This window comes from Epinephelus moara, chromosome 4 (assembly GCF_006386435.1).
Source record: "Epinephelus moara isolate mb chromosome 4, YSFRI_EMoa_1.0, whole genome shotgun sequence".
NCBI lineage: Eukaryota > Metazoa > Chordata > Actinopteri > Perciformes > Serranidae > Epinephelus > Epinephelus moara.
Genome location: NC_065509.1, coordinates 37,769,473 through 37,795,915, shown reverse-complemented (window position 1 = coordinate 37,795,915; position 26,443 = coordinate 37,769,473). Strand labels below are relative to the sequence as shown.

The 26,443-nt window shown below is 40.4% G+C and overlaps 1 protein-coding gene across 1 annotated transcript; it reads left to right on the top strand.

The window, feature by feature from the left end:
• The first annotated feature begins 1,187 nt into the window (after positions 1-1,187).
• Positions 1,188-25,732, top strand: npm1b (nucleophosmin 1b). The gene is made up of 11 exons (XM_050041838.1): positions 1,188-1,271; positions 1,585-1,667; positions 3,858-3,977; positions 4,218-4,311; positions 4,877-4,968; positions 5,224-5,282; positions 5,473-5,545; positions 12,190-12,288; positions 19,232-19,327; positions 19,419-19,493; positions 21,627-25,732. Exons 1-11 carry the CDS (start codon positions 1,223-1,225, stop codon positions 21,678-21,680), a joined length of 894 nt encoding a protein of 297 aa, XP_049897795.1. The 5' UTR covers positions 1,188-1,222; the 3' UTR covers positions 21,681-25,732.
• The last annotated feature ends 711 nt before the right edge of the window (positions 25,733-26,443 follow it).

The following is a 26,443-nucleotide window of genomic DNA, read 5'->3' as shown; positions in this document are numbered from 1 at the left end:
ATTCCTTCTGGGTAATACTGGTACTGCGGATCAGTGACTCAACACCTGCTCAGTACGGGCCGGCTACTGACACACTGTGCAGGCACTCATTAAGGTTAGAAAGACATCTCACAATTAAGCAACTCAGCTGCGGTTTCACAATTAGATTGTGAGTGGCCTTGATTTCCCTGCCAAGCCACATGCTAGATAAAAACCTGCCTGCGACGCAAAACTGTGAATCCTCACCAGCTCTGGGGCTCTAACACTGAGAACAAGACAAGGTATCCAGGGTATCAAAAAATAAAAATACAGTTTTGATCCTAGATCCCATCATCCAGTCATGTGACTTGTATTACACCCACTTTAAATGAAATATATAGTCATAATTTAAATCCACAGACAAAAAGAGGCATTTGCTAATACACTTGAGATTGTTTTTAGCATTTTCCCTAAAGCAAGCCATTGATAAAATAAATTCTGTGTGTAGTTTGGAAACTTTCACACTCGGTTAATTTCTCTTCACACTGTAATATCTGAGACTGCAGTGGCTCTGCGTTTTATTATCAATATTTTTAACAACCACTGAAGACTCTTCAAAGGCTGCAACTGCCCCCTGGGCTGCACCTTTAATAGCACTGACCAAAGGCCTCTTTTATTTAGTCCAAACAGCACATTAAGTGATAGACATAAGGGAGAATATCCCAATCTTAATATAAAAGCTGTAAAGCTTATTTGAGGAAGCAATTAGGAGGATACAAACTACTGTATAAAGACCTTGCAGATATTCAGAAAATTGGTGGCTGTGCAAACACCAACTTCATCTAATTATATACTTGATAATCAAACCTTCTCTGCTGCCATCTTGTTGTCTGTCTTGATGAGTTTTGCTATTTCTTTTTCTTGCACATATACTTTTTAAGCATAAATTGTAGCTAACTATCATATATTTAAATAATAATAATAATTAGCCTCTGTTAAATGATTATATAAGTCTTATTTGTTCGTGTCATTATTTTTTTCATACTTTTATTTGAAGCAGGTCATTTCCTTGTAAGATATCAATCCATATTACGACAGCTCCATCTAGTGTTCATCCACTATAACATTCAGTTTTATTTGTCCCGCCCTACCTTTAATTCTATTGGCTTAAGCGTTTTTACACAGCCACACGTTATGACACGCTATTGGCTCGGCAGTGTGTCCGTCACTCCTGTTTACGGAAGTGTTACCACCCACTTCAAAGATGGAGGACGATATCTCAGATTTGAGCAGACCACAAATGTACTTGTTTGGTGAGCTCGCTTATTCTGACAAGCCTGAAAATGCTCGGCTGCATAACCAGTTTAACCGCCATGTTATCATGCACAAATAGCCATTTCACATCTTTAGCCGGAGGAAGTTAGCTACGTAGCTAGCTAGCCTGCCTGCCCCCTGCTCGCGCCAATTCAGCTCTTTTGTTAGCTAGCCGAGCAAGGCATGGAGATACGGCAGCTATAGCGAAGAGTAACCCCCCGCATGTCCAACTGTTTTGTACGTTTGTGTATTTTGTTAAACATAGGTGCACATAAGAGGTTAGTTAACGCTGCACGTATCGTTTTTTTCCAGGTTGTACCCTCAAATCGGACAAACGGGAGTTCAAAGTTGACGTAGACGACGATGATACGGAGCAACAGCTGTCACTCAAAGCAGTAAGGAAGACGCTTTATCTTGCACCTGGAGTAACTGTTCAAGCTGAATAATGTGGCAGTAACGCATGTTGCAATGGGAAAGGGCATGGGGGCTACATATGTGTGTGAAATAGCAGTGTGTTTAGACGTTAGAAACCTTAGCTGACCATGGACATTACACGTAAGTGTAGCGTTAACTGTGTGCCAATAACGTAAGTTACGCAGTTACTTTCGCTGAGCATCTGTCTGTCTCTGCCTCTGTCACTTCCAGTTTGCTTTTCAGGTATTATATGTAAAGACTTATGTCTAATTAATAGGAGAACAGTGGTTATTATGATAGAAATAACTGCTATATAATAATAAAATGATCAGCACTGACCACTGAATGAATTCAGTCTGACTTCGTTATGTGAGATTTTACAGGAGAGCCAAAACTGATTTTAGTCAAACCTGAATTGGCTGCTGTTGCCATCTACTGAAGACAATATTTGATCTATTTGTGTTATCAGATTGAGCATCACTATTAAAGCAATACTTATTATAAGTATTATGTATTTGAAGTTGAAAAAATGTATTAAATGTAGGCCTACTAAAATTGGCAAAAGAGTAAGGTGTGCCTTTTTGACACAAACATTTTCCCAGTAGGCTAATGCAGAATATAACATATAGTATTTCAATTGAAATGTATCTGTCACACTTTAGTCAGTCCTTTAGTTTTCTTCCTCTTCTTTTCTGCTTTCAATACATACGTTAATGATAAAGTGTTTTTGCCTAGTTGAATCTCCCATCATCCAAAAATACTCAGATATTTCCAACCCGTTTGACTCGGGGAAATTCCCATTTCATTTGTTCCAACAAGAGTCACAGTTCTTCTCCTTAACCCTTTTTGTGGGCACACACACATTAAATGTTTCTGGCTCTGTGTTTGTTTGTTTGTTTTATTAAGATCCCCATTAGCTTTTGCATAGCAGTAGTTTTATTAAGATCCCCATTAGCTTTTGCATAGCAGTAGCTATTCTTCCTGGGGTCTTCATAATTCTCCACGCGACAATACAAAGCACACACACATATCACAAAAACAACAACAAGACAGTACACACATCTAAACAAAAACACAACACAACAAAACAGTACAAAAACACGCAATACAAGCTCCAATACTGAATCATCCAATGAATGTTGTCATCACACTACAAAATGTTGTTGATGTTAAGATCATCTAATCCATCTGGGTCCATCAAACTCAAAAAACCTCTATCCACAATGCTTTGTGAGCACCAAAAGGGCATTAGCTCTTATGCACCATTTTGGCGCAGACCAAAAGCCCACCCTCACTGTTATACTTTAAGTTTTCTTTTAATTACATCATATCAGTTGTGTCATTGTGGCATTGAAAAGATCTCACTGAGAGCGTTCATGTGATTTTTTTAAAATGAATATCCATGTTCGTCCAACATGGCACCTACACCCCTTTGGCTTTGTTTTATATTATGTTCCTAAGATTTACATCCAGTCTGATTTTACAAATACAAGTCAGATCAGAATCCAAATATATTGATTTCATATATTACACGTTTTACTCATATGTATATTTCTTCTTGACTTGTGGCAGCAGATAAACTGAGCTGCTAGTCTTGCCGTTTTCTTGTCCTTCTCAATGGGAAGGTTTTTCATTACTCCACAGGGTTATGCAGCCTGGAAAAGCTTTTTCAAAACTCTGATAGAATAGTTTTATACTTTAAACGTATGTCTTCGTTTTGATGCCCAAGTGACAGTGGTTAGACATATGTTTTTAGTGGTTTCCATAATTTCACACAGCAGTCTGTGTCTGTTTCGGTCTCTCTCCTACTTGTTGGAAAAAAGTAAAAGAATGTCAAAAATAAATACGTTATAAGAGACCAAATGCATGTCTTAAATATGTTTGCATTTGTCAGAAAAGGTATTTTTTAAAATGTAAAACAGGGAAAAGCAAGAAATTTTTAATCCTAAAGTTACACCCTGACTGATAAAGTCTGGGCGCTAATTTAAACAGTTGTGCCCCGAAAGATCATTACCAGGTAATTCATAAATGTTGACACTTCCTAGAAACGGTAGGTTTGTCTGATAAAATCTGCACTCGTCACAGTGCAGTAGGTCACACGAAGGGTAACAATAGTAACGATGCCGAGACATGGAGATGGTGTCATGATGTGAACTGTGTTGCCTTCTCAGGTGTGTCTGGGAGCGGAGGCGGAGGATAAGTTCCACATGGTGGAAGTGGAAGGCCTCACTTATGATGGAAAATCGACCAAAGTACCACTGGTTGTCCTGAAACCATCCGTCCTGCCCTCTGTGAGTGAATGCCTCAGCTGGCAACATTTTGTTAAGTGTTAAAGGGACTACTCAGTGGTATACAAGTAAAGAATATGTATGATCTATAGTACCTGTTTTTTTTTTTAAAAAACTGGCAAAGAAAACTAGCTTTCAGCCTCTTTAATGCTAAACAACTCATTCTAACTGTGGAGCATACAGAAATAGTATGATAACAGTGATTAACCTGCTCATTTTGCTGTTGTAATTTTTCCTGTCCAGATGAGTTTAGGTGGATTTGAGATCACACCTCCTGTTACGTTCCGTCTGCAGTCTGGCTCTGGACCGGTTCACATCAGCGGGCAGCATTTTGTTAGTGAGTATTAAACCAACAGCTGCTAGTGCTGCTACTGCCTTTTCTTCTTCTTTAATTACAGACACGGATGCACAAAGTGTTACTCACTGTATCAGTAAAATGAAGTCCTTGCCTACTTTACACTACGTCAGTCTGAAGTATGGTGAAGTTAATGGAGCTTCATTTTATAGACCCATAAAACAAAGTGACCATCATTATTCTTCAGACTGTAATTTGGGATGAACTCGCTCATTTACGAGCTGCCTCTTTACAGTTTGGTTCGGTGGGACAAATGCATAACAGGATGACACATTTTTCAAGCAGAAAAACAGTGCTACTCTTTTTACGAAGACTAATCACAAACAGTGCTTTTACACATAGGTTTGCTTTTAAAACTACTACAGTGATAAATACGGAGAGAAACTATCTATTTCTGATTCTTAGATTTTGATCATTTCACCAGTATATTGATGATAATGTCACTCTGTTTATCATAATATTTAAAAGTCAATACAAGGGCTGTGCATGAACATCTAAATCTAATTCATCACTGTGTAGTGGCAGTAACAAGTGTCTGTTTTCTTAGGTGTGAAGGATTCAGAGGATGAGGAAGAGGAGAACAACACGTCACCAGTGAAGCGGCCTGCAGGCCTGATGTCTGGGAAAAGGCCCCCATTGGTAGCTACCTCAGTGTGTTCATTTAACCACAGATCTGTCTTTAACTCCCAAAGAAAGAGTCTAAACTTTAGATTTTAAAGATTTTTAAGAACATCTCTGCAGCAGTGGGGCTTATTTTCTTGTTGCACACTGACAAAAGGAAGACAGAGGAAACACTGCATGTTGTCACACTGTGTCAAACAGTAATGACGACTCAGGCCCTCTGTAAAACTCTTAATGTTTTTTCTGACAAAATTATGGTTCATTTCCTCGTAGAAAAAACTGAAGATGGAGTCCGATGACGATGAAGACGACAGTGACGAGGATGATGATGAGTATGTATTCCTTTCTTGCTGATTTTTTTTTCTTTAATTCGTGGTGCATGCCTAAAAAACAACGTGCATATATGTAATACCACATAATACAGTAAATAATATTATTCACCTTTTTCTAGCATTTGTGCAGAGACAACCCTTTCACATCGCTTTTTACCTCAGTTAATGTTTTTTCTCTTCCTCCTTGTAGTGATGATGAAGATGAGGACAGTGATGAAAATGATGTGAAGCCTCCGAAGAATGTTGGGAAAGAGGTCAAAAAGGTAAGGCTGCTTTTTTTTGTTCTTTTTTTTGTAAATAATATTAAAAATGTAAACTTTGATTGTACCTGTGAAAAGCATTAGTTGTTAGACAGTAGCTGCAGGATACTTCAGGGCCGAGGTTTTCAAACTGTGAGATCCATGTTCCTTGAGGGCATACACAGATGTGATACACTGATTTTTAGCTTCAGTATCACGTAAACTTTCCCAGGATATCCCGTGTCCATAGCAAATAAATGTCCATGAATCTGAGTCGAAATCATTTAAAAAAAGGTGTGTTAGTAAAGCACAGTTATCTTAATTTTGTCTTAGTGGGGAGGGGCCTACGGTGTCAGACTTTGAACAAAGTAAACAGCAGTTCAGGTTGAATAAATACAAATATCTGATGGTTTAAAAAGCATACAGTGTGTGATAATGAGGTGGGTCTGGAAATATGAGTGAATCATTTTACTGCCGAGTATAGTGTCCTTTACACTACATGCAATATCAACGGTCCAGTGTGACCTTTGTGACATTAAATAGGAATTTATTAAAAATCCAACATGCTAACCTCGAGCTTCTGCAAAGCAGTTTGCTGCAATGATAATCAGCTTGGTTTATCGAGGCAGGTGAGACAGTGTTGTGATTTGAACTTGAGTGGTCTACAATATAAAAGTAACACACAAATATACAAGTAATACATAAGCAGAGAAGCACACATTACATAAAGTAATACACACTTGTTTTGAACTTGAGTGGTACCAAATAATGACACCAAGTGGCGACATGTCACTGTTGTTTAACATTCAACTTTAACATTGCATTGTTTTGGGTGTAAGAGGATGATTGCTTACATGTGATGAGCACCACATGTTTTGAAAGCCTATAATTATAAAGTGAGTCAGATGCTGCTTCATTTCCTTCTTCATCTGTTCCTCTTGGTTAGGACACCAAAGAATTAAAAGAGCACTAATAGTATTAGATTGTGTTTGAATCAAGTTGATTAGACTGGAATGGGATTCATTTTTTTGTCCTTATAAATGCATGTTTTCGAAGCTTTCTGCTGTGTATTAGCTTGCCTTCAGTGTTATAAGGAATGTTTTGTAATCTGTTTTTGTTGCATCACTTGGATCACTATTCAAACCAACCTAAATGTCCTTGTAGGTCACTAAACTTTCATTTGCACAGTAGATTCATTTAACTTGGAGTGTTACCAGTCCCCTGTTGTCCACCAGGTGTCAGGGTAGCCAAGGGCTTGCCCTCTTTTTTTGTGTGTGTGTGTGTAGAAGGAATTTCTCTGTGTTGCTGCAGTCTGCCCCGCTCCCCTTTTGCTTCCACCACATCATGTAAACTCCCACAGACCATATCCTATAGTAGCATTTCATTTCAGCAGGCCCTTCCCATTCGTGCACTCGCTGACCGTCCACCTTTTTGTATGAGACAAAACATGGAACTTTTTCATCCTGTTCGCTCATGTACCCACCTGTTTTCCACGAGTAAAACACAGGGTCTGTGTGGCGTAATGATCGGATTTCTCCTCTGTAATCTGCTTGAATTCTCACCGTCTCACCAACAAGACGGCACTATGTTATCCTATACGTGCACACACACACACACACACACACACACACACACACACACACACACACACACACAAGACATGCACGCACACACACAAACTCAAAGTATACATACACACTGTAGACATATATACTTATTGTAAATGTGTAAGTACACATGCATACTTGCACACAGTCTGCAAACATTAGCTATACATATCTACACTACATAAGCAGAGAAGCACACATTACAAGTTTCATTCACACACACACGCGCGCGAAAACACACACCAGTTATGGGAAACATCTTCCCCCATTTTTCTGTAACACTGCATATCTTTGTCCCTCTGTCATCCCACTGTTAATATGATTGCTCCTTTTTATCGTCTCTCATGCCATTTCAGCTTTGCACCTGGCCTTTGCCTTTGAACACTTGTTTTGCGTGTTACCACAATCATTTGCAAGTGTGTGGGTGCATGTGTGTATCTGCCTCATTTTTACGTCGGTGTCTGTTTGTGATTTCTTTCTCTTTTTTTTTTTCTTTTTCTTTTTTTTTTTTTAAACACGCTATCCAAGTGCAAACTGTGCCAGGCAAAAGATCAAAGCGGGGCAGATGCGCATACCTGCGACGTGAGCGCCGATCCTTGCCTCGGGGTCAGATGACAGCTGAGCATTTCTGTCACCTGTTGATTTATTCTGTTGTCTTCCCCTCCAATTTCTCCACCTCCGTCTCCCCGTACCCCTCCCCTCCCTGACCTTAATCCTTTTCTTCAGCCTTCTACTTTTTAGCTCCATATTTATCCTGTCTCATTCTTTAGTAATGAAAGCACAGAACTCTAGCTGGGATCAATTATTATTTTTTTGACTGCTAATTTAGCAATATATCAATATAATTTTTATCTCCTTTTTTGTTGTTGAATTGAACTTAATTAAGGTTTTAAATACCAAGCAAAATGTCTCTGTAGCATTGTGCACGGGCAGTTGGTTAGAGTCAGAGTTCTAGTGTGGCTGCTTGTGTTAAACATCACAGTGTTACAGTCACACTGGCATCAACTAATTTTCAAGCCCTGACCAGAGCTCAGTTTTGAGTTCAGCTACATTGAAAGTGAGCCTGTGCTGATTTGTTGATCACATGATTTCAATGTTTTTTTTGCCCTTTGTGAAGAGCAAAAGCATCATTTTCAGTTCTGGTTTGGACCTCATTTGATATGTGTTACCAAATAAGAGCCGGAGGCGTGTGGCGTACGTGTGCCTTGTATTTAGATGTTTGAATTGCAATTTGACAGCTTTGCCATGACAAGTAAATCTTACATCATTAATTGAGACAATTATAATTTTGGCAGCAGAGTAGCCCTGCAGTGCCAGTGTTGGCATTGAGAACACAACACAACCAATGTTAAGAAAATAAAATAGCTGATAGGTAATAATGAACATCCCCATCCAAACACATTTTAAAGAATGTAAAAAATACTATGCTTTTGTTAATATTTTGTTTATCATGGTTCCCCACATAAAAAGAAAGAAAAAACTGTCAAGGGGGGCGGGAGCAGATCCATTTTTCTTTCTCCCTCCCTCTGGATCTGGTCTCCGTCCTTCTCACCACCATTGTCTGCTTTTTCAGCACTGGCACCAGCGAGACTGTTGACAGGTAGACTGGTGAACAAGCAGTGTGCATCAAGGTGACTAATGTTAGAGGAAACATCGCAGAGATGTTTGAGCCTTTGTCAGATCAAGACTCAGATGAGGAATCTGTTTTGCAGCAAATTTGGCGACTAGCAGACGTATCAGAATGGTAAATGTAGCTAGCATATTTTATTTGTTTATGTTGTTTGCTAGCTTGTTAGCTTGAAGGCTAACTGGCAGTGGCTGACACAGTGTTTGTGGTTGTGAAACACAATAATATCTTCCATGACGGAGTTTTTGGTGGATAATGGAAGGGAGCTCCAGGGTCTGGTTTATATCCAGAAACTGCACACTCCACCATGTTTGCTGTCAAAACTTTCACTATTTTAATTCAAACTCTGCAATCTGTGCTGACAAGTCCGTACTGTGCCGGAGGTTTCAGGTTTCTTTGCCAGTGTTGTGTCAAAGTCTGTTCCCCCATCGATTTGTGATCCCAGTGTTAGACAGCAATTGGCTTTTGTATTGGTGACGTATCTAATGTAGCATGGACTTACAGAAGTGCTCAGACATCGCCCCCTTCTGTTGAGTAGAGGAAAGTGAAAACAACACTTTTGTGACAATGTCTGACATTTTAGGGGACATAAAGATAAGAAAACATATTTTTTAATGTTAGGGGACTTTAGACAGACTCCTTTGTTTCGTCAAAAACTGATGAATTGACAGTAAGGATGCCTTAATGCTACAGAAACGTTTCCAGGAACAGAATTTTGTAGGAGCTGAGGGACTAAATCAACTTTTCCACTCGAGTACTTCCATCCAAACATCACATGAACAACCTAATGACTGTGTTCTTCTCTTGTCACAAATTATGTCACAAACAAAGCTTACACTTCTGCTTTTTTAGTTGTGTATTTCCCTCTGTAGTAGGAGCAGAGTGATTTATATCACTAGTGAAAGACCTTTACATAACACAGAAAGGAACCGAAAGAAAACACTGAGGTGCATCTATGAAGGGTTTGAAGAAAGCATAACATTTCTCTGCTTGATTGATTTCTATCCTTTAGTAATTAATATCCCTCTAATTTGGAAAAAAAAGCTTTGCAACCACACAGCAACAGCCTTACAGCTACTTATATTACCAGGCATTGCCCAAGGAAATAACATGTGTAATTGCCTTGTAGCAGTTATGTCAACACAGGCAATTACACTTCTCACCCATTCCAAGGAAATGGTTGGTGCTCAGGAAATGCAGGTACTTGCCTCGGCTATTACAAGGTAATTACGCAGGTGACTGAGAGCAATGGAAACCTGACAGGAAGGCCTCCACTGGGGAGAAGAACAATGACAAGTTATGGGGGCAAAGTGGCAAGTTACCAAATATGTCTAGTGCTTCCTGTGTCATTTCGGACAGTGCTGGTGCTTGGAGATAATTTCAGTTTTGGTCACATATCCCTGATCTGGTTGCAGTTATGTTTTCAGTACACTTTTTTTTACTGTGATACTTAATCAGAAACTATGAATTCCTAAATTAGTGTCAACAGTGTTGAGTTGTTTTTTGTTGTAGAATGGAAATGTTTTGTCTTCCTGGGTTTTAACACTGCTAACAATAGTCGACATGTGTAGCATTGATAATACTAGTGCAGTGTCCATTCAGGCATGCCTCTTATGTCCAGGCCAATTGCTTGGCTTCAGGTATTGCTGCTTGTAGCTTTCTTGAGAACCACTCATCTAAACAACTTCACATTTCACACCTTTTAAGGATACAAACGTGGACATTGAAGGCTGACTCTCGTCTTTCTTTCCATGGCAAGCTTTCGTCATGTGCCTCTTAAGTGTCAAGGACGTGTCTTTTTGCTGTCATATACCAGCATCGTGCTGCACTTGGTACACTCGATGAAGCTGACACACACGTCACGTAGCCTAGGTCTATTATGAGGAGCCCGACCCAACCGAGCCGGAGGACAGTGGCGGGAAATTACGGTTCGGGCTTGGGCAGAGAATCTAAGCTCTACAATACACCTGCCATAACGTATTTTGGAACCCCAGCAGGGCTAGAGTGTACGCGTCATTTAGGTGCAAGTTAGAACATGGTGGCAGGTTGTGTCTGAGGTTACTAAGCAACCTTAACAAGCACCGTATCATATCCTGTTCACCCAAAATCCTGAGTGCAGAGCTGATCTTCTTCCAGGCACTGTTTATAAGTGTGAAGGCCTATCGTCAGTGGCACAGATTAAAAGCTCTGGCTGCCCTGCACCAAAATGACCAACTTTTCCATATTTACCACAGACTGATATTTTCAGAAAAAGGGAAAGGTATCTTTTGGCTGTGATTGGTTGTTATTGTCACATGACTGCTGCTTAGTTTCACAAATTAAGTATTCTATTGGTACCAGTATCACTTTAAGGGTACTGGTCTTGGTACTGGTGTTGTAATTTTGTAAAAAGTAGCCAGCCCTAGTGTTCTGCAGTCTCTTTTTTCCATCTGTTCTTGAATGTACTATAGCGAGCGATGGAGAGCATGCTGTTCGGTGGTGTAACAGTTAATAGGGGTCCCCTCTCAATACACTACAGAGAGTGAACACAACGCACGACTAATAAATACGTCCCGTAGATCTCAAGAGCTTGCACTTAAAACTACCCTTCTTTGGATCCTTAGCAATACACCCACCAAGTGTCAAGTCAATTGGATGAACAGTTGTTGAGAAAAAAGGACATACAGGCAGACAGAGACAGACTCCCTCCATTTTAGTTAGACGACGACCTTACAGGGGTGAGCGAAAATAACGTGAACACCTCATGGCAAAAGACTGGAGAAAATTAACCACAGTTGCAAACACTTCTGCAAATGTGGTTCACATTATGTTACATGGCAATTATAATTTGTCAGCTATAAAAGAGGCTTGGCTGTTTAAGCTTTGATATGGAAGTTTTCAAAACAACATGACACAACTACCCCAAAGAGGAAAAGTTATTTTCATATCCAACATAAAATATGTGGAGGAACAGTCTGAAAGTCAGTAACATTGACAAAAAGGAGTTTGAAGTTTGAAGCTAACCAACAGGGATATGATTAATATATACAGTATATAGGGGGCTGTTAAATATGGCAATCGGCCAGCGATCTAAACTGTTCCACCTTTGTGGCAGTGTTTGCAGTTTTCATTCAGTTACTTCAAAGTGAGTCGGGGCACTTTTTCATGGAGTGTTGATTAAATTTACATCTGCTTTTAACTTCAGTATGGCGCCCCTGCTGTCAGCTCACGTTTGGTTCTGTTTGCTGTGATTTACTGTGATCTATGGTTAATTTAATATACATTTTATGAACTTGTAATATAAATACAGAGACTTGTCCTTGTCTTCTTATCTTTTTTTAACATGTACATCTTTATGTACAGGTTTTATGACCAGCTTTTTCCTAAAAACATAGGCATGTCATACAGGGGGTGTTTTACTGACACATTTTGATTGTGTTTCTTTGCTTTCTCAGGGCCCAGAGTTTTCAGCAAAGAAGCCCAACAAGACTCCAGTGAAGCAAAACGGCCCCGCAGGAAAACCATCAGGATCAGCAGTCAAACCACAGATTAAGGTAGGAGAGGCTCTGTCACCTGCTCAGCTCTGTTTACTTGTGGTTGGCTTGTGGTTATTTAATTATTCGGTTGACGGCCTTTATACTGTTGGGGCGGCAGTAGCTCAGTCCATAGGGACTTGGGTTGGGAACCGGAGGGTCGCCTGCTCGAATCCCCGTCCGGACCAAAATATGGAGTGTGGACTGGTGGCTGGAGAGGTGCCAGTTCACTTCTTGGGCGACTCGGGGCGCCTCACCAAGGGCAGCCCCCTCACTCTGACATCTCTCCAATTTGTGCATGTATGGGTCCTGTTTGTGCATGTGTGTGTCTTTCGGACCTGTGTATAATTGACAAGCAAGAGTGAAAACATTGAATTTCTCCTCAGGGGGATTAATAAAGGAAATAAACTTAAACTTAAACTTAAACTTAGAGCAAAGGGTCAGCTGTTAGGGTCAACTAACTTTATTGGACAGGTTTACAGGTGCAGTGAAGGCCGACCTGTTTATTTCCCTCTCAGATGTAGACACAATAATTGGATACTTGTTTAGCTATGCAGGAAACAAATGAGGGATATCTCATAACTTTATCTATATTGCAACCTTCCGTAAAAAAAACACCCTATGTTTGTTTGTTCATATTATTGTAAAATTTGTTTGGACATAATATAGCTAGATTTGTGTAGTAGGCCAGGACATTGTCTGACTGATTAATTAGGTCTGCAGTTATGCCAGACTGTAGATAAACCCAGCAACTCTGTTCCTAATGAAAGACATGCCACTCTGAAAACTATATAAAAGAATGGTGGACAGTGAAAATCTAAGTTTTAAAGAAGGATACGCAAAGAAGTCTGCACAACATGTACAGAAGATAAATCAAATCTCCACAGAATAAAGCAACAAATGTAAAGCCTCACACCCATGGACCTCCCTCTGCTTAGAGTATGTCTGAAGTAAAAGCCTCGTAAGGCCTGAAAGTTAAATGCGTGACACAATGGAGTGTACTTAAAAAAAAGAAACAAAAAACTTATTTGAACTACTTAATCTTTTTGTGTATTATTGTTCCTGTCAAACCTGAGCCTGAGAAGACACACTGGGTCTATGATCAAGGGTAATTGTTTGTATTTATTGGCATTCACAATTAAAACATGTCAAAAAAAGAACCAAAAAAAAAAAACTTGGAGAGCCTTCCCATTCCACAGCCAAGGAATGTGATAAATGCACATTGCAATTAGCTCAACCTGATAGTTAATTTCTTGGGTGGAATGTCTTGGACAGCCGCCTCTCAAAACCCACAGCTTGAACTCTGCCTCTCTTTAAGCAAACACACCTGACCTCTAAACAGGTTTCCTGGGGCAAGGTTTAAACCCATGACCTCCTCGGCCTGACCCCGCCATCTTGAGTTGCAGCCACCTTTGATGCCCCCCCCCCCACAACCCCCTGTAGCACACACACACACACACACACACACACGAGGGAATACAAATTGGCAAGCTCCTCTGCAAGTTTACAAATTTCACAAGGCGTGTTGCTGTGATAAAAATGACTTGGACAGAAACCCAGTTTAGATAAGGTGTTATGTGTTGGCATGCAAATGCTGCTGCTTGTATGATAAAGTATATGCTAAAGTAGTGTTGCACAGAATACCGAAATAAAAACGACAAAGCAGTACGGTATTAGAATTTCCCAACATTCGGTACTTGTAGTAGGTTAGAGTATGAAATGTATAATTTGTCTAAATCTCCACCAGGTTGCAGAACTAGCAATTTAACCAAGCCAGGCACTTGTATTTAGGGGACGTGCACCTGTGCATTTATCCCTGATGATACAGCTTGATCCTCAGCTTTGACTGAGAGAGAGAAGCAATGCCTCTACCTTAACAAGTCTACTTCTGACAACAACAGCTTGTCATCTGAAGAAATAATAACTCCACGCCCGGCACTGGTTAACAAAACGGGCTGCCAAAGTCTACTATGAACTACTTCACCTCAGAGCCGGTGCTGATGGCAAACCCAGTGACATAATCAAGCCTGTGTGCAAACAGTGTCTTTCAAGGGAGGAAACACTTCAGACCTCACCAAACACCTCAGTGACAGACATCAAGACCTCTCCAAGGAGTACAAAACAAAAGAGTTTAGCAAGTAAGCTAGCTGGCTAGTCAGCTGATGGGATGGTGATGAGCTGTTAAATTATTTGAGATACGTAGTGTATCAGTAGCATAGTGTATCAGTGTCAGGCCCACCCTGTATTGTAAATAGTGTGACAAGTATATTAGAAAATATGAGTTTCGAAATGTCAAAGACAGTTTTTTGGGGGGTCTCATTTTGTTGCTTTTAAAACGGTTGAATAGCTGATGTTAAATAGCATTGGGCTGGTAGCTATTTGTCACATCTAAACTACAGTGGCTCCACAGCGTTAGACAGAACGGCTTTTAAAAAGGCACACCAAAGTTAACATAACACCCCGGATAAGAAAATGTGATTAACGTTGAAGTTGAAATGGCCTGTTGGTAGAATCAGCCACCCTTTAGTGTCTCTTTGAGGGGCACTGGGCTTTCAAATGACTCCAGTGTAAACCCATCCAGGTCATTATTAGACATTCAGAGCAACAGATGTGGATTTGAGAGCGCAAAAGCTTACTTAGGGCAATAGGGAAGGGAGATGGATAGGCCCAACAAGCACAGGACTGACCCAAGAAATCGGTGTTTGTGTCCTCTGTGAAATTGAAATTTTAAGTCATCATTGAGTTTTCTTGTCACGCTAGTAGACCGGTGTGACTATTGTCAACTATGATCTTTTCGTAACCCAAACCAAGTAGCTTTGTTGACTAAACTCAGTTGCTGACTGCATCAAGATACGATGCAAAAGACTGCCCTCAGCATCATTTTAATAACACTTGGGCCGTCTGTCCAAGTGTCAATATGACAAATAGGGATGACATCATGTTGGTAGACTCATGGTTTGTTGTTTTGGAACCATTCAGATAACAATACATGGGCTTTGTGCAGACAGGTCTATTATATATAATTTATTATCATGCTGAATGTTTCTGACCTATTTGGTATTGAGTATTGAATCAATGTCGTTTCAGTTCCAAGTATCGTTTATCATGATACTAAGCTTGGTATTGGTATCGAAGTCAATTTTGGTGTTGTGACAGCACTATGCTAAAGGCACACCATCTCACACACACCCAGCGCACTTAAGAAAACTGCCATTTCTTGTCTGACGTCTTGATTGAAAGCTCCGTAATTTCTATCATGTTAAACACTGAGTGGCAGGATTGCTGAATTCCTGAGGCGAGAAAGCGATTCCCCCCCAGGCCAGGGTTCTTGGTGTGTGGGAGAGTGCAGCTAATTCTGTAGTGGCCGTTGTCCAGACATAACACAGTGGCTCTTGAAATGCTCTGGGGGATTAGCCGATGGGCAGCTGAGCCTCCAAAATCATCCCGCCAGTTTAACTTTCTGGCCTCTGGAAGCTTCAACTGCCCCCATCCCCTCTCCACTTCTACACAACAACTGTTCCCTCTCTACAACCTCTTCACACCCCTCACTTCCTGGACACACCTTCTCCCAATTGCTCTCATTACCAGCGTTTGATGTCTGGTGCAGCTTGCGCTTCCAGATGCCCCTGAGGAGCGAGGAAGCGGGCGTGGATGTCTGTTTTTTCTTTACTAAATGCAGGTGACTGGTCATTAGATTGGCTTGTCAGATCTGTTGCCAGTACCACAGTTCTCACCTCTCGCGGCCCAGCATGTAGCTGCACCTTCTTGCGTAACAGGCTTGACATGAGAACCAGCTAACTCGAGTTGTGCTGATCTGAAGTAACTTTATCTTGCAGCTGGTGTCTTTTGATTGATGGGTTTGGAGAAGTTGATGCCTTCAAGCACACGTCACAGTCGTAAAGTATATACCACTTCACTCAGGCTTATCCCAAAAGGGTGTGAGTCATTGTTTTAGCGACTGATTGACATGTGTTTCAGCAGGTGCCTATCTATTTAGTGCTTATTTACTTTTCCTGTGAGGATGTTGCCTTCTAACTATGACTCAAGACCCGTTGTGCATGATGTCCTCCTTTACTTACACATACAAGTAACAGGATTAAAGTCACAGTCCCCAGTGACCTGACTTTTTCCCAGACACGGGCCTCAAAGCTCTCATTCCTACAAAATGACAATTACCATCCCCGGACAGACCCGATGAGCAAAGGTGTCACACCATGTGTTTGCACCGGATTGAAGACAAGACACTGCATCAAATGATAGTGTGCTTGTGATTAAGTTCCATGTCTTGTGGCATCTGTAATCAGTGTCTGGCCCAGATGAAAAAGCTTGCTGGCGTAGTGTGTTTATCAGCTGTTTCAGGTCCGCAGCTGTCCCTTGGAAGTAGAGAGCTTCCCATAAATAATAAATACGTAGTACATTTGTCTGGCCAGGAGCCAGCAGCATATGTGCTCTTTTTTTTGTAGTGTGGTATGTGTGCGTCAAGGTTTTCTTCATTTTATACCTTTTGATCTGCGCTATAAAGTGCAGATCTCTTGGGGACAGGGACAGATGATTGCATTTTTCAAACGAGAGAGAGTATTTATTTTCTCCATATTGTTCCACCTGTTTTTAACCGTTTCAAGTCTTACCCTGGAACCTTTCAAAGCCTGAAGTTGCTAAAGGTGATTAAAGTATGAAGTAGTGATATTTGTCGATTGCTTTTGATCTAAAAGTTTAGATTAGTAGAAGTGGGAGATTGTTAAGAAAGCAGCTTTGGCATTTCACTCATCTATTCCTGACTGCAAAATTTTGATCCACTGCACTTCCGCCTCCATCTTACTTTTAAAACAAATTGTTTTTTATGGCAGCCTGAATCTACCAGACATAAACTGTTTTGTCATTTGTTTCTGTCTCAGTTTTTGGAACTAGTGTGTAGAAATTGGAATAAAAATTTCTAAAAATTGACCCAAAAAAATTACATCAAAACCTGCTTATTAGGGATGATATTGGTTAATTGTTAATCAGTTAGCTTTTCAGAATGTTTATGAATGGTTACACATGTTAGTTTATAGGTTAATTTTGCCACTCTTCAGTTTACTGCACTGCACACCAACCAGGTCTGGTGAGAGCTGGCTAGCAACGCCACTCATTCGGCGATTACCACTAGTAATGCCGTCCCGACCCAACAGAGTTGCTGTGGAAACTTTGTGCCCACCCTTCGGTGTCCCGTTAAGCATTGTTGACTGTGTTATCATTGTTAGCTGTGTTAGCACCGGTAGCAGTGTCAGCACAGGTAGTGATGCTAACATAGTTAAAAAAATTTTTTTTAAATATATGAAAATAAAATAATATAAATATTTGAATTACTCAAAATTAAAAGGGGTTTTGTGGCTCAAATTGAAGCCGCTTACTCACTGGGGCTACCTGGGGGAAACTGAAGTGTGGCTGCCATGTTTCCACAGCAACAGGACTACCAGAGGTAATCACCAAATAAGCGGTGTCACTAGCTAACTCGCACCAGACCCAGGTGACTCGCAGTGCAATGCAGCCAAAGCTAGCTAACCAGTGCAGACCAGATGGTGCGCAGTGGGCACCATCTTTCCACACGTTTATGTCACTAGCTGACTGTTGATCAGCAAGCCAACAGAAAATCAAATAATAGACAAGACTTTCACAACACAAAACAATCAAATGTCACCACCTCTAAATGGATGGCGCTTTGGAGTCAATGGAGTGCTGGACTGAAAGTAAAGGCATCTTGTACTTCACGTCATTGTAGCAAGTTACTAGTTAACAGGTTTCGGGCTGTGTGAAGCAAAATTAACCGAAACTCACATCCCTACTACTCACACTCCCTGCTATTTCCAGTAGGAATAGACACCTTTACCCTAAAATTATCTGCACCATGCTCCACCCTTTGAGCTGCTTAACAGCAGTGTAGAATAATATAGTGTTTTGAAGTTGAAACAATCAGCCACCAAAAAGAAAATCAATTACAAGACATTTTGCTGTTTTTTGGCTCGCAGGCTAAAGAGTTGCATTGTACATGGCTCCTTTCTTCTTTCAAATGTGTCTCTGGCTATCAATGAAACCCTGCAATTTCACTGGATTCCACAGTGGCTTTACATGTAGGGACAAGCTCTGTGGCTTGTGTAACATGCAGTCATGGCGTATGGCGTGTGTGTGTGTGTGTGTGTGTGTGTTGTTGTTGTGTCACATTCAGACACTTCCTAATTGAGGACTTCTGGGGCCTCGGCTGCCCAGGTCTGAACACACCTGCGGGCCCGCTGGTTCTGTGCTCTCCTCTTCGCAAACATAGGGGACTCTTTGTATGTCGAGACAGCACCTTTAATGTCACCAAGGATTATAAAGAAGGGTTGCGTGTGACCATATTGTTTTAGTCTTGACCATCTATAAATGTGTTAAGTGTGTAAGTGTAATCTTTTCTTGTGGAAGTCATTAATTTGATGTCAGCATAACTTTAATTGAAAAACAAGCACATTAGTTGCACTTTGACTTTTGTTCTTTAGTTCAGTCGTTAAGATTTGACATCAAGGGAAAAACACATTTGACAATCTATTACTCATTGGAGAGTCAGGGCTTGCCCTCTCCTGCTTGCAAACAATAAAAACATAATTTGTACCTGATGTATTTGTATAAAAGATGGTGTAATTAGGCTAGAATTTGTTGTCCTTTCTAGTGCTTTTATCTTCTTCCAGCTGGTTGCCCATGCCAAGTCTGTAAACACAGACCCAGACAAAATGGGTCATGATAGGGCTGTAATCCAGACTGGCCTTTTGGTCAGCAAATGGATTCATCACCAATATGTTAGCAATGTTGTGTTGAGTTCAAACAAGAGAAAGAGCTGAACAAAAAGAGAAGCATTGTGGCCTAATATGAAGTTATCTTTTTATCTACAACTCTATAAATCTCTCCTTTCGACATATCAATCAGTGTTTCTTATCTAGTTGATGTATTTTTTAAGACACCTGCCCCAGGAAAAGACAAACCCCAGGCTGGCCCGTCTAAATCTCCCTCTCTGACTGAGATTAAGAGCAAGTTGTCAACGGCAGCCAAGGAGGTAAGGCTGTCATCCTCTTTTGCAAATTACCGTTCTTAATTGAATGTCTGACGCACAGTTAAGCTGATGATTTAATGGTGTTTTTCATCAGGGAAAACCACTACCGAAGACGGAGCAGAAGTTTGAGAATTTCGTGAAGAGTTCTTTTAAAATCTCAGACAAAAAAGTAAGTAATCATGTGAGTCATTTGATATATTATGTGTATATTTATTGATTGCACGTGGTTTTGAGAGCCCTGATTAAGAGGCATCTAAGGTCGGTCTTTGTTATTTCTAAGTCTTTTACATGGTTTGCTTTACATGACGTGCAATTTCTTTCTTTTTTTTTTTTTCCTGTCATGCAATCTATGCATGTAGTGACATAAACACTAAGTCATGGGGAGTTGTTTGGTTTGTAGCCACAGGCACATCTACATCAACCTTCATTTCAAGTTTTAAGAGCTTTTGCCATGATAGATACCCAGGAATGCATTATTGTTCCACACACTGTCCTTTTACCATACACTGTCCATTACGCCTCAAACGTCTCTCCAGCACAGCGTGTTCTCTTTGAATTATATTCATTTTGTGTCAGCGGGCTCTTTCGAGATGGAATGGGAGTACACCTGCCAAGGCAAACTCTTTCTCAGTGATTTACTGGAGTGTGTGTCTTTTGTAGCCTTAATGAAGGGACTGGTGGTATGTGGATGGTACCAGTCTCTTTCACATTCAAGGCCTTTGACCAACCCAAAAGAGGGTTTTTCTAAAAGCAGCACTTAAATCTTTTCTAATGCTGCTTGTCATTTCAGGAGAAAAACAACAGCCCCTGCACATTGTTTTACAGAGCATGAATTAATCAGCCTAAACCCTTTAGATTATCACAACCCATTCTCAAGACAAAATGTTGGCATTGTACTTTACTGCAAACCCCGGATACGTTACAACTTTGCATTACATTTGCACGTTATGATGTAGCATATACATTGAAACTTTATGTTACTTTACGCACAATCTGAGCAGGAAAATCAGCGATGGCTGGTAGAATACAATCGCTTTTCGTGGCACTTTCCTCACTGGAAAAACACCAACGGGTCACTATAAAACACCCTTGTTTGAAACCTAAAAAGCTGATGAAAACACACTGACAGGTCACTGCAAAACACTCACATTTGGAGCCTAATAAGTAGAAGGGTTGCTACAAAACACCCTTGTTTGGAGCCTAAAAAGCCAATGAAAACACACTGACAGGCAGCTACAAAAAGGCCTTGTTTGGAGCTAAAAACCAATGAAAACACACCAACAAGTAGCCACAAAACACCCACATTTGGAGCCTAAAAAACTACTGGAAAAATGCAGACGGGTCGCTACAAAACACCCTCGTTTGGAGCCTAAAAAGCCGATGAAAATACAGTGACAGGTCGATACAAAACACCCATACTAGGAGCCTAAAAAGACGCTGGAAAAACACAGACAAGTCGCTACAAAACACCTGCGTTTGAGCCTAAAAAGCTGATGAAAACACAGCGCGACTCACAAAATCACAACCGGATTTGTTGTTTTTTGATCTCGAACAGTGGTCTGCAGTTTGGCAGGCGTTTTGCCAAGATGACCATTTAATGTCCACCTCCACCTCCAGATGACAAATTCAGCTTATATATTATGTCACTTGAGAAACATTGATATGATGAAACATACAAATGTAACATATATCCATGGTTCACAGAAACATACATTGCCAACATTTCTTTCTGATGATTGGGCTGATTATCAACACGACTCAAAGATACTAGGCTGTGTTAGATTGTAAAGGTGTGTTTTCTGTAGCACAGCATCTGTTAGAAGGCTAACACTTGAAAGGGGCTATTTTAACATTCATTTGTGATCACATTGCAGTGTTAAAATGTTAACTGTACAGTTATGGGAGCAGGTGAAAGCTCTTTAGTCCGGCACGAGGGCTGGGTGGACAGGGAAAAAAGTGGGGGTGGAGTTGGGTCGGGGAGAGCTTGTTGATCCCAGTGTGTAGAAACATCTGTGGAAGTGCTTTGGTTTCATCAGCCAAGGCTGAGATCTGTCAGACCTGGAGCACCTAGTCATATACTCTGGTATGTGCTGTTGCCCCCACCCAACCCCTCGTCGTTCCCCCAACAGCCCCATCTAAACTCAGTGTTCCCACAGGCGAGACGCACAAAAGCATGTTGTAGTAAAAGTGAGTCATATGTCTAATGCTGTATAGCACTTCATTTGGAAGACTTCTAATTTCTGTCTCTTTCTTTTTTCTTTTTTGTTGTTATCCCTCTCTCCCCTCTCCGGACCTTTCTCAGGTGGTCAAGGACCTTTGGAGTTTTGTACAAACACTGAAGATTGAGAAGAAGTAACAAACCTTGTATGCTTTGAAGCATTTGTATGTTTTGCATCATGAAAGACATTTAAAGGCACAGTCAGCGAGATTTCCTACTTGGCCTTATTATGTCATCATTGCTAATGACTCGTAGTGAACAGAAGGACTGAGTGCAGAAAAAAAAGGCATTAAAGCCATTAATGATTCAGGTGTCATCATTTTTTAGATGCGAAGCACCTCCTGGAACTCGCTTATTTACTTTTAGTAGATAAGCTGTCCACTTCACTGCATGCCAATCTGCACCACCTACAGGGAAGGAAAGTAATAGCACCAGCAATTAGGACATGCAGATGTCTTTGTTGCTTTTCTGCAGGAAAGAAATAGCTGGTGGAGTTTTAACACTTGCGCCACCTGCAGGCAATAAATGTTGCACCTGCGGATTTTTATAGCTGCAATAAAATAACAGATATGTAAATTGGCAACAACATAATCCAAGTATTCAGAGCCAAAGACAAGACAGACAGAACCTAGTCAAGTTAGTCATTGCTAATATTTTTATATGGTCCCTCTGTCCTACTCCTTTTTTTTTTTTTGTTATTACCACAAGAAGTTGCCAAAGACTGAAAATTTAAATCTTACTCACGAGGTTAAATATAAATCCTTGAACAGCATCTATAAAAGTGAAAGCAACTGCAGGTGGTGCAACTGTCAAATTACAGAAGCAGTTCCTTTCCTTGCCTGAAGGTGAGATCGCCCTACATCTTAATTTCTTCATGTATAGTCAACGCAATTTTGTTTTATTGGCCGAGCCTGGTTCCAGGTGCTTCTCATCTATGGCACTGTGTGTCCTCCTTACGTCAACAATGCAATAGGAAATATTGCAGAATGTGCCTTTAAATATCTCTACTGTAAACTGAGATAAATCAGAGTCTCATTTTGTGTGAATTTGAGCAGTATAAACAAGGATGGCAAAGACAAGTGAAACGGGGACAATGACAATATATTTTTCCTCCGAAGTGTTTTGTTATTTTACGTTCTGTCTGGCTTTACGAAGCGTTTTTAGCTTACGAACATGCTTATAGATTGACTTTGTCCGGCATAATTGCTCTATACATATTGTACAGGAATTTGTTAGAGTGAGTCGAGATAACCGTTTTTTTTAATTGTGTCATTCAGTTTTGGTCATAGTAACTCCTGCAGCAGAGCCTGCACCGACTTTATTTTTCTTAAAACCTTGGTCAACAACACCAAGAGAGAAAGATTCAACTGTTTATGAAACATTTCACTTAAGAAAAATAATGCAATTAAGAAACAGTGAGATCCATACATGTTCACAGATGTGTGCAGTTGTAACCTTGCTACTGTTACATATCTTCTCCCGTCAGTCTGTTGAGTAAATATGTAATGTTTCATCCCGTCTTTTTTACCAGGAACACCTCAGACATTTCTGGATGAGAGCAGTGTCATTCTTAGAGGCCATATCCACAAAAGTGTTTTTTTCCTGAGGCCAGATTATTATTAAAATCTTTGCATTGGGAGTGCCGCGTATTTATGCTATGCTACAAACACCAGCAGTGTGACGAGGCGCTAAGCATCTATTCTGCGCTGAGTGCTGCCTGGTATGAGTGCAGAGTCAAAAAAATTTCAACTTTGGGTAGAACGCTGTGCTCATTACTTTACCCAGCCGTTCAGTCACAGTGGAGGAGGGACAAATACCAGGAAAACCAACTGTCACATCTTACATGTAGCCTACGTTTGCTAACATTCATTCATCCATTCATTTTCTGTAACTGCTTATCCTGTTATGGGTCGCGATGGGGCTGGAGCCTATCCCAGCTGACATTGGGCGAGAGGCAGGGTACACCCTAAACAGGTCGCAGGGCTAACACTTAATAACAGACAACCATTCACGCTCACATTCTCCCAACAACTAACAAGAGAGGAGAAATATGTCAATATACTCTATACATATATATATATATATATACATGTTTCCTCTCATGAACCCAAGTAGACTGGTGGGTTCGTCCTCTCTCCCTGCTTGCTGAAGCCTTCCCTTCATCCAGGGCAAGTTCTCTTCCTTGCACCAGCATTTTAGCTTCTGTGAATATTTCGTGTCATAGCAACCAGACACAACCAATGTGCCTCAGCTGATAAAACGCTGTGGCTCTCAAGCACTCCCAGCTCGGCGTTTCCTGAGGAGCACTTGGTGTTTTCAGCTGGAAAAGAAACACTTTTGTGGACATGGGGCCATTATTTCAATACTTTCAATACAAATGTCTTTAAGTTTATATAAAGGTGAGCTAAACTTATTGCAAACCTGCCAACTGGACTGAATTCACATGGCATTTTTCTTGGAGTGTGAATTCATATCAAGCTTGTTAACATCAGTCATAACCTGAGAGGGCTTTCATTACAGCGATTACAACCAAAAATCATCTGTAACAAAAGTGATCATAACAGCAGTATGCAAAACATTCTCAAGAGTATTATGAGCCTTGTAAAACCAACACAGCTGCCCCGACTAAAATGTTTTTCTTTAAAGAAATATACATACAAAAAGTAAAAATAAAAACCATGATAAATACATCGTTAACTTGCTCCAGGGGTGTATTTACAATGTGGCATTAAGACTGTGCATTTCAATACACTCTGATGCACTAAAAAACAGTTACAAGCCTATGAACATAGATTATCTTATTTATTACAACATAATCATAAGGTATATATCAGAAAATGACATCAGAGTCGCATCACGTCACCTTTACAGAAACCCAATAAAGAACTCAACCCCATAATTGTTTGCACTCTTGTATATCAGTGCTCAGATGGCAATAAGCATACAATCACTTGGTGCTTATGTGTTTACGATCCTGTGTGTCTTTTATGAGCCAAATGTTGGCAGTTGGACACCATCTTTAACCAATCACATTGCTTGGTTCAACCCTCCTGTTATCTGTGAAGGATATTTCAGATTCCTTAGCTGCAAACTTCTTCAACTAATTTAGGTAATTAAAGTCGCCCTGATAATTTACCTTCATATTAAATTTAGACGTCTGTATTGTCCTCTTTGTAGCGAGGTTTCAGTTGAAGCAGTTTACCATTCCTAGGATTTATTTTTTGGCTTGTGTATGAGTTCATGACAGAGTCCTTCATTCATGTTTTTTAATACTTCCCACCTATCAAACTCGATAAACTTATTTTCTGTAAATAACTCTTGCTTTTATTTCCAGATACGGCAGCTGAACAAATATATTTTTAAGTGTAGGCTTAATCCGCCCTTGCTCATAGGTGTTGCAGCCTGGATTTGTTGTCATGATCTTTATTTGAAATGTCATCTTCTAGTGTGTTGTAGAAGTGTTTTATGTTGAGTGTAGAACCCCTTTTTATAATGTTTGAAATAATGTCCTGATTTTGTTGACGCTTCATTTTGGCCCTGCTGTTTGTCATCTTTAGGTTGTTCTTGTGATTCTGTAATTTGAAGCCAGTACCTAAATATGCCCAAGCGAAAAAGAGAATGTGATCTATGTTGATGACCTGATGCGCAACTGTTCTTAACAGTGCTGCCAGCGTGAGAAAACACTGAGTGTAGAACAACAGTTTTCCAGGTTTTCTGAATCATGGCTAGAAGTATCTACCATTCTATCAGACGAAAGTAGTTCCGAGATTGATCTTTGATTTATACTGTTTCAATCCAATAACCCCCATCTGTACTTTCTTTACCCATCATATTGCCTTGTGTCTGTGACCTGACATACCTACTGTAAACCACCAGCATGTGGTGAGAGGCATCTGCAGTTTGAATCAACAAGAAACAAGGCTTGTGCATATTAACTGCATATGTCATTGCAAATTAAATTGTTAAACACTGTACTCTTGCTGCAAGTAGGTGATGGTTGGGCTGACTCAACATGTGTTGAAAGAAAGCGCATTTTGTCCATTTAGTCGAACTTAATTGATGAGTTTATGCATGACTGCTGATGGTGGATATTCATACATTCATGGTTTGTTGAGATGAACATATCCATCCATTTTTTAAATTCTACCTGTAACATTTACCTGAATAAAGTGAATCCCATTTGTTTTTGAGTCCCACATTTCGAAGTTTTGTTTTTTTACTGGGAAACTAGGGCAAAATATTGACTCAGAATAATTTGACTCCTCCACACTGATGGAAAACATTACATGAGAATTCGACATTAACAATATTTACAGAACAAAGCGATCAGTGAAACGATAAGAGATGACTAAGTATTGTTTCAGTTATGTTGTCTGACATTTAACCAAAACACTCACCAGCCACCTCATTAGCTACACCTGTTTAACTGCTCGTTAACGCTAATAGCTAATCAGCAAGTCACATGGCAGCCAACTCAATGCATTCAGACATGTAGACATGGTGAAGACGACCTGCTGAAGTTCAAACTGAGCATCAGAAAGGGGAAGAAAGTGATTTAAGTGACTTTGAACGTGGCATGGTTGTTGGTGCCAGACGGGCTGGTCTGAGTATTTACTGGGATTTTCAGCACAACCATCTCTAGGGTTTACAGAGGATGGTCCCAAAAAGAGAAAATATCCAGTGAGCCAAAATGCCTTGTTGATGCCAGAGGTCAGAGGAGAATGGCCAGACTGGTTCAAGATGATAGAAAGGCAACAGGAAGTCAAATAACCACTGGTTACAACCAAGGTCTGCAGAAGACCATCTCTGAAGCAACAATACGTCCAACCTTGAAGCAGATGGGCTACAGCAGCAGAAGACCACACCAGGTGCCACTCCTGTCAGCTAACAACAGGAAACTG